Consider the following 14,023-nt stretch of genomic DNA (forward strand, 5'->3'; position numbering starts at 1 on the left):
GGAATCAGTTTCCAAGTCTGGCTAAGCATCTCACCTCCTGGGCAGCGTGATAAAAATACCATCCCTGAGCCCCACATCAGATCAACAGAACTAGAACCTCCGGGAGCAGAGCCCAGGAATCTGTGAATTTAAAGCAGTTTTCCTGGTGATTCTGACTGGCAAGCAGACCTTGTAACCACTGCCCAGGATGAGCGTGCACTTTCCATGGGCCCAGCCAGGTGACAGCTAGGAGGGGGCAGAGAGAGATGGAGGAGGCTGAGAGCTCAGGTGCACTGAGGGCCCGCCTTGTGCCAGGTTCTGCTCTGGGAGCTTTGATACCTGCTCATTCGATTTCAACCACCTCAAGAAAGAGATGATGGTATGTGTATGACTCCAGATGAGGAAACTCAAGCTCAGGGGGTTTATCTGAGATCCCCACTAGTACATAGTGGAGCTGTTAACAAAACCGGCTCTGCTTATCTCTTTGGACTCATATTCTTCTTTCTTAGCCCATGTTAAATAAATGCTAGGTAAAATACATGAATATCTGTGTTTGTGGATGCTCTGTGCCTCACTCCCCTGCATTCAGTCAACCTGCAGGATCTATCCATTCTGTTTGCTCACGTCCATTCTCTGTCATGGAGACCTGGGAAACAACCTCCTAATCCATCTCCCACCATCTCCTACCATCTCCCCTCAAATGCATTCTCTCAGCTGTGGTGGGAAAGTGATCATTTAAACTTGCAAATCTGCCAAAGCTACTCTGCTTATGGTACATTTTACTACATATAAGCTTTTCATTTTTATATAAATAAATGTCTACTTCTGTCTTGATAGCTTTAAGGTTTTCAAACTTAATAATGAGTATTTAAGCAGGCCTTCCCAGCCCTTTAGATTTCTAATGTAAATGACAATCCAGGGGTTATGTTTTATAATACATTAAGAGTTTGTATACATCGATATGAAAGGCACATCTTAGAAAAATGGGCAATAAAGTATGCATAAGCAATTCACAGTTGAGAAAATTCACCTAATCCACAACCAAATGAAGGGACTCCTATTACTGATGTCACTCAACATCCCTCAGACTACAGAAAATTTAAGCTAGCTATGACACTTAATGCTCTCAGCAACGTGGGGAGAAGCATACTCTCGTAAAATGTCTGTTCAAACGGGAATTTATCCAGCCTTTCTGGAAAGCCCATGTTAAAAGTAAAAATCGCAAATACCGTCTTCTAATTTTCCATTCCTGGGAATCTATTTTCTAGTATCAAACCCCTGGGATAAAGGACCTCCAGACAAGAGTACTTACTGCTGCATTGTTCAAATGCAAAACCTGGAAATTATGTGACTGTCTATGTCTAAAAGAATTGTTAACTTTATTACAGAACATCCACATCATGAAATAATATGGCCCCATTAAAAATGTGAATTGGAATTAAATTGACCTGGGCACATTTGTATGAGGTATGGTTGAGTGAGGAACACAATATACACAAAAGAATATGATCCTTTGTAAGATGTTACCCCATGAACACATCCACACAAAGCCTTTTAGATGTACAGTGGGTGTGTGTGTGAGTGTGTGTGTGTATGTTTGTACATGCAGAAAACTAGGTCAGGTTGTTACTGAGGCATGAGAGTCGCTGACAGTTGAGAGTAGAGGAAAAAGGGAGGGAGTAAGTCCCAACCACAAAGACGAGGGAGAAAAGGTTAGCAAAAAATTGTAATAAACCCTATCGGAGTGCATGATATGATCATATGTGTGCACCTACACAAAGTTACATACACACGTATATGTGTGTTTGAAAAAATTAACAATGCACATCTAATCAGCTCATTCCTCCACCTGAAACCTGTCAATGGCCTGTTGTTACCCTGTGGTTAGATCCAGAGTTTCTTGTCTGGCTGCAGAGGCCCCTGCACCCCTCCCCCTCCTATGGACTAGTCCCCTCCCCAGTCTCTGGGCTACAGACACATCTCCCCAGGGACCTCGGGTCCGCACCCCCTGACTACCTCCTGCTCCTCTTTAGTTCTTCACACTTGCTTTTGTCCTCTGTCCAAGACATCCTCCCTGTCGCATTTTCCTGGATGATTCTTACTTGTCTGTATTTCTTTTTTTTTTTTTTTCCTTGAGTCGGAGTCTCGCTTTTTTTTTTTTTTTTTTTTGAGACGGAGTCTCGCTCTGTCACCCAGGCTGGAGTGCAGTGGGGCGATCTCGGCTCACTGCAAGCTCCGCCTCCCGGGTTCACGCCATTCTCCTGCCTCAGCCTCTCCGAGTAGCTGGGACCACAGGCGCCCGCCACCACGCCCGGCTAATTTTTTGTATTTTTTAGTAGAGACGGGGTTTCACCATGGTCTCGATCTCCTGACCTCATAATCCGCCCGCCTCAGCTTCCCAAAGTGCTGGGATTACAGGCGTGAGCCACCGCGCCCGGCCTGTATTTCTGTATTTATTCTATATATGTAGGGTGTACACCATGATGTTCAGATGTACACATGCATAATGAAATGATTAATACCATCTAGACCTCAGCTTAAGCATCCATTTCTCAGGGAGCTTTCCCTTTTCCTTGACCCCCAGATGTGGTTAGCCTTCCTGATGTTCATTCCCATGGCCCTCTGCCCTTGCCAAAGTTATTTTTCTTTTTCTTTCTTTTTTTTTTTTTCAGATGGAGTCCCGCTCTGTCGCCCAGGCTGGAGTGCAGTGGCGTGATCTCGGCTCACTGCAAGCTCCGCCTCCCGGGTTCACGCTATTCTCCTGCCTCAGCCTCCCAAGTAGCTGGGACTACAGGCGCCCACGACCACGCCTGGCTAATTTTTTGTATTTTTAGTAGAGACAGAGTTTCACCGTGTTAGCCAGAATGGTCTGGATCTCCTGACCTCGTGATCTGCCAGCCTCGGCCTCCCAAAATGCTGGGATTACAGACATGAGCCACCGCTCCCTGCCAGGTCTATTTCTTTATTAGCCTCCTCCGTTTCTGAACTTTGTGCAGATTTTCCCAGCTGTCGGTAACGGCTAATTTGTTGCATCTGAATTGAGTAAGAGCCCATGGCAGGGGCCAGTACGGCACCCTGGATCTCATCACCGTGGGCAGGGTAGAACACTTCTTCAACCCTTCTTGCCACCCGTGGCTCTGTCAGCTGAAATGAGGTCGTTTAGTTTCCTGTGGAAGCAGAAGGAAGCAGTTATGCCAGTGCATCTCACCTGCGAGGGCTGGGATCCTGTCCAGCACCGCCTCAAACTATGCCCCCACTGCACCCTCTGTGTCTCTCTGGCCGTCTGTGCTTCTTGGTCCCCCAGAGCTCACGGTTTACATCCCTCTGCTGCAGACTTGCAGGGAGGAATCCGGCCAGTGGAAGCCCCATCGTTACTGCCCCCATAGAAGGCCACCTGCTCTGTGCTCGTGTTTGGGGCCTGAGAGGAGGCTAACGTGAGGGTGACTTTAAATTCCAGGATGTGTCTGGACACCTGCTGTGCCACCAGAGAACTAACTCAACAAGTGTGAAGGGAGTTCACATGGGGGACTTGACCTTGAGGGCGCGGCAACCAAGTTTATCTGCATGCTCTCATTGCAGGTTCCTGAATAAACCCGTTCATGAAGAAAAAACAACACATTTACAGGAAGAAATAAATTAATTGAGTTCCTTTTCAAGCCATATTGTTAAATTCTTTCTATAATAATAGCTTTATTTCTGCAAGCAGTTACATTTCCGTGTTCGCAAAAAGCAGGGAAAGAAGGACAAGATTTTATGACTCTTTTTCCAGGATACCTGGCGAAGCCAAATTTTCATCAAGGTCATTGCCCTCAGTAAGCTTAGAGAAAACACTTCAAATGTCTCAAGACTTGAAACATTTGAAAATCAGAAGGAAATGTGGAAGTATACTAGGCTACATGGGTCTGTGAGACCTGGAGAGTGCTAATTCCAAGAGCTTTCTTATTAAATAGCCCAAGCGTCCTATCCCACTTGCGGTCATCCTGTCCTCTGTGCAGAGGGGATTGAGCAGGATAATAACTCCCATTAGCACTGGGGGAGGTTTCACATGTAAATCCCCTAGCAAATGGAAGCACAAATAGCGTCCTGTTTAGTAAATAAGCATAACTTGGGTGTTAGTTTTTTTTCCCCTAGAAAAGTGGTCGCTTGCTAACTTTGAAGTTGGTGAGGCAGGCAGCGCTCAGTCTGCGGTGTGTGCCGGCTTTTCCTTCTCATCAGGGTTGTCCAGCATCCTCAGCCTCCTCTCCAGCCTCTGCCTCCATTCTTCTCTGAGTCTGCGGAGGGGAAACCGTGCACATGCTCAGTGCATTTGTCTCCAGCTATGCTGGTCGACTGAACCGTGGCTTTGTTTTTCTTCTCAAAGATACTTTTAAAAGAAACCCATTGTGTGTTCCCCTCCCTGTGTCCATGTGTTCTCATTGTTCAACTCCCACTTATGAGTGAGAACATACGGTGTTTGGTTCTCTGTTCCTGTGTTAAGGGGAGGGAGAGCATTAGGACAAATACCTAATGCATGCAGGGCTTAAAACCTAGATGACGGGTTGATAGGTGCAGCAAACCACCATGACACATGTATACCTATACATTCTGCACATGTATCCTGGAACTTAAAGTAATAATTTAAAAAACCCAATGCTGCTGGGCGCGGCGGCTCATGCATGTAATCCCAGCACTTTGGGAGGCCGAGGCGGGCGGATCACGCACAAGGTCAGGAGATCGAGACCATCCCGGCTAACACAGCGAAACTCCGTCTCTACTAAAAATACAAAAACAAAATTAGCTGGGCGTGGTGGCGGGTGCCTGTAGTTCCAGCTACTGGGGAGGCTGAGGTGGGAGAATGGCGTGAACCTGGGAGGTGGAGCTTGCAGTGAGTTGAGATCGTGCCACTGCACTCCAGCCTGGGCGACAGAGCAACACTCCGTCTCAAAACAACAACAACAACAACGACAACAACAAACCAATGCTTTTTACAAATGAATAAAGAAAAAAATGAATAGTCACAAGGGCATAGTCTATGGATAGATGGCTTTATCCCAAATGTAATCCTTCCCAAATTGATAGGTGGATTCCATGTAATGCCAATCAAAATCCCAGCAAGAATTTTCTGTAGCTATCAACAAGATGATTCCAACTTCTATATGGAAAGGCAAAAGTAGATTAGCCTTAAGAAGTTTGAAGAACACGGTTGAAGGACTCACACTACCTGATTTGAAGCTTAACGTAAAGTTACCATCATCAAGGCAATGAACAAACAAATAGATTATTAGCACAGAATAGAACAGAAAGTCCAGAAATAAATACACAGTAATATGGCCAGTTGATTTTTCACAAGGGGTTAAGGCTACTCAGTGGACGATGGATAGGCTTTTTAACAAATGGTGCCGGAACATTATGTATCTATATTCAAACAATGGGCTTGGAATCTGCTACAGTCTGAACGTGTGTGTTTCCCCTCAGATTCATATATCTAATTCCTAACTTCCAAGGGGATGATATTAAACTCTGCTCGATTATGGGCCCGGCAAAGAATGGGAAGATTCTGGAGTCATGCTCTGAGGTCCTGGGGTTAGATAATATGCGCTTACTACAGGAAAATCAGAATAAACAGAAAAGAACTTTAAAAATTGAATTCACTTTTATCTTTCATTCTTATAAATAACACTACAAGGAGTATAATAATACTCTTTCCACATCCCAGTCTATTTTCCTCGGAGTGGCTCCCAGAGGTGAAATATTACCACTTAGAAGATATAAATATTTTGAAGGCTCTAGGCACCTATTACCAGACTGGCTTCAGGAAAACTGCTTACTTACAACTCTGCTTAATTATGGGCCCAGGAAATAATGGAAAGAATCTGGCTCACGGGCCTGTTGCTGGGTAGTGCCTGTTGCATAAACACATGAGCAAGCAGGGCCTGAAAGTTGAAATATTGTCAGAGAATGAGGCACATGGGGCAGTACCATCAAGACATTCACTCTGGGAGGCCGAGGCAGGCAGATCACGAGGACAGAAGATCGAGACCATCCTGGCTAACATGGTGAAACCCCACCTCTACTAAAAACAAACAAAAAAAAATTGGCTGGGATGGTGGTGGGCGCCTGTAATCTCAGCTACCCGGGAGGCTGAGGCAGGAGAATCACTTGAACTCGGGAGGCAGAGGTTGCAGTGAGCCAAGATTGCGCCACTGCACTCCAGCTTGGGCGACAGACAGAGACTCCATCTCAAAAATAAAAAAAAGGGATGATTTACTGAGCTTATATGACCTTCTACTTTGATATCTACAGATTAGTAATTTTCATAATTATATTTCTAAATCATGGTTATTAAGTATTTATCCTATATTTTAATTTGTAATCCACCTCTCCAACCTGGAGAATACCCAGGTTCACAAGTTTTTTTTGTTACACATCTCTGAAAGCCTCTGTAACTAAATCTGCCTTCAAATACATGACTTTTGTCACCTAGGATCTTTTAAAGCTCACTAATAAGGGCAGCTGCCTGGGTGTTTCATTGAACTTGATGCACTTCTTAATCTAATGTGGATTCATTCATTAAAAAAGGGACTGTAACTTTTACTGAGTGTGGTGGCCATGAAAATGTGCCACTCAGATATAAGGAGCAAAGTTGACTGGTGGCTGCAGCTTCTTTCGTTTTGTATTTGCCTCAGATCAATGCCAAGGCCAAACTTCTTGCAGGCTGCTCTAAGACAGTGACTGGGCATGGCCGTGGTATTAATGCAGGCCCATCCCAGCAAACTGCAGAACTTCTTTAACAGGTGGCTTTGGCTCACTGACTCCCCATTACTCTGACCAAAACTTATCAGGGCTGCCCTGCTGTCTTCCCAATTCTAACTCCTTCTTTTTCTCCTTCGTGGAGGTCAGACCCGCATCACAGTCTGATGACTTTCCTTCATTTCTCTGGCTTCGTGGTGTGGTGATGCTGGCTCATAACAGTTCATGAAAACCAATTATTAACTTTTCAGGAATTTTATAAGCTAATTTTTAAATATAGACATTATTAAAAGTAAATTATATAAACTTATAATTATTTTAAAACAAGGACACTGACTATGCAAAATTCATTACTTCCTAATTATTTCGCTGCATTTTACAATCTATGCTCTTCAGATTACTTAGGTCTATTTCACCTGTTATGGTGAAAGTACTACATGATGAGGTGTTACTACCAAACACCTCTTCTGAACTTGTCTTCATTGACATCTCACTGGTAGCTTGAAATAGACTGTGGTGGGAATATTTACACCATGGAAGCTGGCAAACACTATAAATCATACATGACTTGATGTATTCTTTTGTTCATTGTCTGAACTAAGGTTTGGCCCTAAGGCCAAATCTGGCCAGCTACCCATTTTGTACATAAGGTTTTATTGAAACATAGCCCTGCCCACTTGTTTACATATTTTATTTACATATGGCTATGGCTGCTTTCACACTACTATGGCACAGCTAAAGAGCTGCAATGCAGTCATATGACCTAAAAAGCCAAAAATATTTACTGACTGGTTCCTTTTAGAAAACGTTTGCTGAGGCCGGGCGCGGTGGCTCACGCTTGTAATCCCAGCACTTTGGGAGGCCAAGGCGGGCGGATCATGAGGTCAGGAGATCGAGACCACAGTGAAACCCCATCTCTACTAAAAATACAAAAAAAATTAGCCGGGCGTGGTGGCCGGCGCCTGTAGTCCCAGCTACTCGGAGAGGCTGAGGCAGGAGAATGGCGTGAACCCCGGGAGGCGGAGCTTGCAGTGAGCCGAGATTGCGCCACTGCACTCCAGCCTGGGCGACAGAGCGAGACTCCGTCTCAAAAAAAAAAAAAAAAAAAGAAAATGTTTGCTGACCCTTGGTCTCAACTTAAACGATGGACAAAATGTTAACATGGATTAAATTTAGAAGTGTGTCATGTCTATAGCTAATACATTATAAATAGCAAAAAAATTTGAGGAAATATTCTTTCAGTACTAGAAAACTATTATCTTCAATAACATGACTTCTTTTCTGAATTGGATAGTAATCAAATGTTTACTTGTTGTATGATTTTTTCCAAATTATGGTTGAATTGCAACCATCAGTTGGCCCAGATACAAGAGGTTGGCAAAAATGAATAAAATCACATTTCATTATTATTCTCTGTGAGAATCAGGTGACTATATGGGATTTATAATGGGCATTGTGCATTTTCTTATTGTTTATAAATTGTGTGCTACACAGCTTTCATATCAGTCAGACTTGTAAACATATGTATGTATATACACACATACATTTTTCCTCCAGAGAGCCAGGTAAACATTCATCAGCACACCACAGTTTCCTTCCAATTTTTCATTCACAGGTGCTTCCTCCAATAAAACTCATACACATCTAATCTCCTCTTGCCCTCTGCTTCTTAGAGGACCTGAATTAACACATTTGGTATGATGCATTCATTCTAGGAAAAATAAATTGGAATCTGGGGTTCATAATATATTTATTCACTTTTTATAGCAGTTATACACTATTGCTAAATGGTAAGGAATTCAGGTGTCCATCTACCCAAATGTCTTTTAAATCTTGTTTTATGAATATTGAGACAGTTTGCTGCTCCTTTTTTGTTGGTATCTTTCATTACTGTGTTGCTTCTGTTTATTTGGGGGTTCTCAATAAACCGGTGAATACAAATTTATATGTGGGGCTTTCCTTTTGAAGTAGGGAAGGTCCATAGGAGGAAGATAATGCTTAAAACTTGGCTTACAAATTCAGATACATCAGAAGAGCCATAAGACTGGCACTAAAGCTCAGAGAACATTTTTACCTTCAGCCTAGAAATACTGGCCTCACTTTTCAAATGGAGACCAAGTAATGTTTACTATTTCTTGTTCTAGATTCTTCTGATTTGTGGAGGATATGTTAATTCCTAGGAGCACAGATTTTCCTTGATAAGTCTGGGGCTTACCTAGAAAGCAGGATGATATTTGTGAGACTCTTAAGCCATAATCATGATGTTATTCCTGGAATGGGTGAGGAGAACTGGATCTATAATTGTATTTTTCCATCTTATGCTAGGCACTAAACATATGTGTCAGTTTGGGTCCTCCAAGAAGCAGATTTGTGGGAAACATCTGCGAAAAATAAAGAAGGGAGGAAGCTGAAGCAGTCAGGAAGAGCCTTTAGACTTCAGCGCTGGTCTGACATCTGTGAAAAGAGAGGGGGGAAATAACGATTGAGTAGGAAGAAACCACCCCACAGCACTGTTCTGAGGAAGCTTGGGCTGGGCTGGTGGGAAGTCCCTGAGCAAATGCTGCCCCCAGGGGAGCCATGTCATGCAGGAATTGCCTGGAACTAGCACCTCTGCCACCCTCAGTAATTGGCCGGGAGCAGCCTGGGAGAAGTATGGCTTTGGCTCATACACGATGGTGGATCCAGAAAGGGAGCAGCCAGCACTATCAGTCATCTATGCTCCCAAAGCAAATGATCCTGAAGGTCATCTGAGTGGGGCACTTCTGTGGCTACCATGCTATGTAAAGAAGAGCAATTGAGTACTCCGTGTCCTCAAGGAATTTAGAGTTGACTGAATTCTTGATCTCCCATTTCAGATCTCAGTACTCCAATCTTGATCTCTATGCTTTTACTTTAGTATGAAAAGTCAGATGATGATTTTGCTACACCTACTCCATTCTCGTAGGCAGGAAGCATGCCTTGACAATTGTTTTTTTATAGTGGGGAGAGACGGGCCTGAGTCTGGTTTCCTTGTGGCCTGCAGCTCACTGGCTACATCTCTGGTCAAGGGGCAGAGCTCAGTCCGTTCACACAGGCTGACAAGCTTTGGCATACTCATTTGACCAACTCAATTTACCAGCTGCATTTCCTATCCTTTCAGTTTGAATGAAAAATCTGACGAAAAATTTTCTCCCTGCTTATTCTTTGTAGACTAACTCTTGTCTTATAAAAAGTTTGAAATAGAGATTTCATCTGGCTAGTAGATTCTGAGTCCAATTATCTTATTGCCTGAAGCTGAAAACATCCTAATTGATACAATCGATAAGCAAGCTTCAGAGCAAGAGAGAGGTGAGTGGTCTTGGGGTGAGGCTTGATGCACCCCCAGATTTAATGTCTACCCGGCACTGTTGAGATCTGCTAAATTATGAAGTGGTATTTTGAAGACCACACTTCTTGCCTGAAAACATTAGTAGTTCATATAAGCACTGTCCAGTTTCTTAGTTATAGCTACTGGCTGGGCACTTAGGTGTCCATAAGACTTATTATCTAAACTGAGATACTTTTGAAAATAAAAGAGACTGCAGTCAATGATTATACCGAACTGGTAGGTGTCCATCCAAACTGCCCCAGGCAAACCAGGAGGTATGGTCACACATCATGCCGATACGACACTCAACTCTTCTCGAATTGCCTTGATCAGTTGTTTGCAAACACTTTCCAACTTCTTTGGGGGACTAACCCATCCGTGTTCTGTTGCTTTTCTCTATTCCAGACTCAGAGAAATTAAAGAAGTTCCCAGTTCTGGGGCCACCCACTTTGTCTTGTGATCTCACCCCAGGACCTCTGCCAGATATAGCACATCAGTTCCTAGGAAAAATGGATTCTCTCCATCCCCAGCTTCCTTCTCTGAGTCACTGAACCCACAGGTGTGTGCTTAACACACTTCACCCAGCTCTGGAACAACATCTTGCCAGGTTAGCCCAGCAGAGGGAGAGGAACACAAGACATTATTGGATTTGTTCTCCTGTCAACAAAGGGGTTTGGTGGAAAATGTGGAGGTTTTTTGTCTCTACTGCTCACTCAGACATTTAGAACATTTCTTGATTGCACGGTGGATTGGATTTGCCTTTTATAAATTGAGGGTAGAATTTAAAAAGGCCTGTGTGTTACGTGTGTGTGTGTGTGTGTGTGTATGTGTACATTGGAGGGTGGGCATTCGCATATAGTGGAGTTGGGGGAGGCAGAGCCCACAGGGGTGGAATAGGGACTCAGGAGTCTATGATATTTATTGGTCTGCAAGTATATGTTGGGAGATTATTACTTTGTTAGGACAGTGTTTCAAACTATTTGCTCAGATCAGCAGGGATTTAAACAAATGTTCTGACATTTTGGTTCTAATTTAAAAATTCTAGATTTTTTGTGAAACCTGGTTCATGTGGGATGTGTATGTGTTTGCTTTGCTTTTTTTATCAGCAAAAATAACAGTAAAACCACAAGGTTTTAATTCATTGTTTAACCAATTAAAAAGGCTTTTGAGAATTTTAATTCACAATTGATAAGCGTGATGGCTCTGGTGGGCGGCCTCAAGGCTGAAGGAGAGACCCAGGGAGTGGCCTCGCTTCCCCAGCTCCTGGTGGTATCCTGGATCTGAGTCCTGCGGCCGCTGCAATCTTGTCTTTAAACACTTAGTTGGGGGAGACTGATGAAATGTTTCATGATGAGCACAAAGATTTATTCTTTCAGTCATAGAAGGTAGAGAAAACTGCTTCAAACTTTAGAAGAGGGGGTCATTTCTAGGGAACATGGGAGCCTGGAAAATTAATGCATTTTGTTCTATGGACAATTTCCAATTGGTTGCCATTTTTATAACTTATTTTTTACTTAAAAATGGCACAGGATCATTACAGAGACTTTGGAAAAAATAGAAGAACACACACACACACACACACAATCTGTCATCCTATTAGTCAAAAATAACCACTTTCAGTATCTTAGTGTATTTTCTTCTAATCTTTTTCCTTTACATACTATATATTTAAAAGTTTTACTATCTTGACAAAAATAAGATCATATTGCAAGTTTTGCTTTCTGGAAGGGAAGATACAGCACAGGGCTCAAGATGGGATCTGGCTTCCAGTGGGCTCGTGGGCCAGGACTGGAGGACGGAAGATGGTGGGGACCACACGACGGACTCTGTTCACTTCCCTGAGAATCTAAAGGATTGGATGCTCTAACAGGAGACTCTTCTAGCATGTAGGAAGGCCTAGTTTTGCCCATTAGGCCACCAGGAGTGTGGCTGGAATGTTGGCAGAGCTCTTATCTGGGTATGGAAAGAGGGTCCTCTTGGGCTTAAGAAAGGATTTTGTTTTAGAAATTCACTTTGAGTTTTACACATGTGAATTACTCATGTTTTCAGTTCGGCATGCACTAGGCAGACACAGAAACATGGAATCACAGTGCTCTGCTGTGGGGAACACATGACTACCATTCCATCTGCAAGTGGACATCCTAGCAGACAGACAGCCTGGCTAGCCTCTCCCATTTTAGGGACAGAGAACCTGGACAGGCCCAAAAGAATTGAGCTGATCCTTCTGCTCCAAGGCATTTGACGTGTGAGGGTAGGTGCTGGCCCTGGCATCCAGATTGAGGTTGACACACATGACACATCTTCCCACATAAGCAAACCTTCATCTCTCAGCAGACTCCTTGGAATAGAACAACAAGTTCACTTGCCAGTGAGGGAAAGACCACATTACCCTTCTCCCAAGAATTTTGACACATATTATCCCAGATGAGGGATCTTTTTATTACACTAGTTTTTCACACATATACATATCTGTCAACCTAACCCTGAAATGTAGTGTAACCACATGTGCTAAAGATTGTAACAGAGAAAGGGTAGCGAACAGATTGTTTTAGTTTATCAAGATATAAATAACATAACTTCATTTTTATATTAAAAAAAGTCTTGTAAGTCATTGTATCTGTAAGTCATTGGTTCTCAATCAGGGACAACTTTGCCCTCCAGGTGGCCTTGCTTCTCACAATGCGTGTGGAGATCTTACAGATGGCTAATGTTTTGAGCCCAAGGATGCTGATAAACATCTTAGCACAGAACAACCCTCCACAACAAAGAATTATTTGGCCCTGAATGTCAATAGTGCTGAGGTGGAAAAACCCTGGTATACTTGCAAGACTGAATGAGTGGATGCATTGGTGATGTTTTCTATTTTCTGTGTTTTATGATGTTTTGACATCTTACAAAGTTCGCTGGCTAGGGAGAGACTGCCCCTGCTAGGACTAGCCCTATTTTAGTGATAGCAAAAGGCTTGGCCAATCTCCAGACCAACCAATCTCAAGTCTGTAGCCTTAGCCACCTCCTTGTCTAACTCTCATACCCTGAGCCACTATTTTCCCTGCCCTTGATTATCCTGGGGCCAGGTACCAGGCAACTGGAAACCACTCCTATAGCCCAAATCCTGCCAGAATGACTCAAACTAACTAATCCTGAATTACACACTCTGCACCGCCTTGCCTTTTTCGTAGAAACCCCAATAAAGACTGTGGCTGAGAGGTTCCCGCTAGCTCTTCTCCCACCTGACCAAAACCAGGAGCTTCCCCTCTGGCCCTGTGGGACATGCATGTGTGATCCCCTCCTCTGGGACCTGTGAGCACAGTGAACTTCTTCCTTCCAAGCCTTGCTCCCATTTCCTCATGAGAACTTGCATTTCTTCCTGTCGCTGCACAGAGTTTATGCTTTCATGTCCAGCATATGTCCATTCCTACAGCAGTGGGTACCAAAGAGAATCCCCTACCTCCGTCTTCATATCTGGCATATCTCTGGGAAATCCACTTTAAAAGTAATAATAGAGAAATGATTCACATACTTTTTCAGGGCGCTTCTTTCCTGACGATCTTCCTCCAGTTCTCGGTAAAAAGTCTGTTTGCTAATTTCTTTTTCCCAGAAGCTTTTGAGCTCATGACAAGTTTCACAGCAGAAGACTTCTCGACGGATGTATTGATTGTTCATCCCCTGAAATATACAAGTAAAGCAAATCCCAGTTCTTTAAACAAAGCCACTCTACGTTTGGAGTGATAGAAAGATGAGCTTGCATGTAGACACTGCCATTTACGCTTTTATTTTTTTGGTGACTGTAGACACATCACACACTTGTATTCTGAGTCTGTTTCCTCAACTGCAAATGGGAATAATAATAGCTATGCCAGAAAACATCATGAAAAATTTTGAATTAGACAAAACCAAAAAGGGTATCTGGTAACTCTTCCAAATTATCTGATTTTAAGGCTTGCCGTTTTCACTGTCTTTGAGCTATTT

At 43.3% G+C, this 14,023-nt stretch overlaps 1 protein-coding gene across 1 annotated transcript; it reads right to left on the reverse strand.

Moving 5' to 3' along the window:
- Positions 1–4,156: 4,156 nt before the first annotated feature.
- On the reverse strand, positions 4,157–13,717 carry LOC115832413 (protein FAM240B). The gene is made up of 2 exons (XM_030803331.1): positions 13,575–13,717; positions 4,157–4,250 (listed from the first exon to the last, which is right to left on the reverse strand). The coding sequence occupies exons 1-2, from the start codon at positions 13,715–13,717 to the stop codon at positions 4,157–4,159; spliced, it is 237 nt and encodes a 78-aa protein (XP_030659191.1).
- Between the last annotated feature and the right edge of the window lie 306 nt (positions 13,718–14,023).

This window comes from Nomascus leucogenys, chromosome 22a, assembly GCF_006542625.1.
Source record: "Nomascus leucogenys isolate Asia chromosome 22a, Asia_NLE_v1, whole genome shotgun sequence".
NCBI classification, from domain to species: Eukaryota; Metazoa; Chordata; class Mammalia; order Primates; family Hylobatidae; genus Nomascus; species Nomascus leucogenys.

Excerpts from the sequence above, each read along its gene's own strand:
- LOC115832413 (XM_030803331.1), bottom strand. The coding sequence starts at position 13,717 with ATGAACAATCAATACATCCGTCGAGAAGTCTTCTGCTGTGAAACTTGT. Across the intron at positions 4,251-13,574 it reads GAAAGAAGCGCCCTGAAAAA|ACTCAGAGAAGAATGGAGGC; the intron begins GTATGTGAATCA and ends TCCCCTCCGCAG.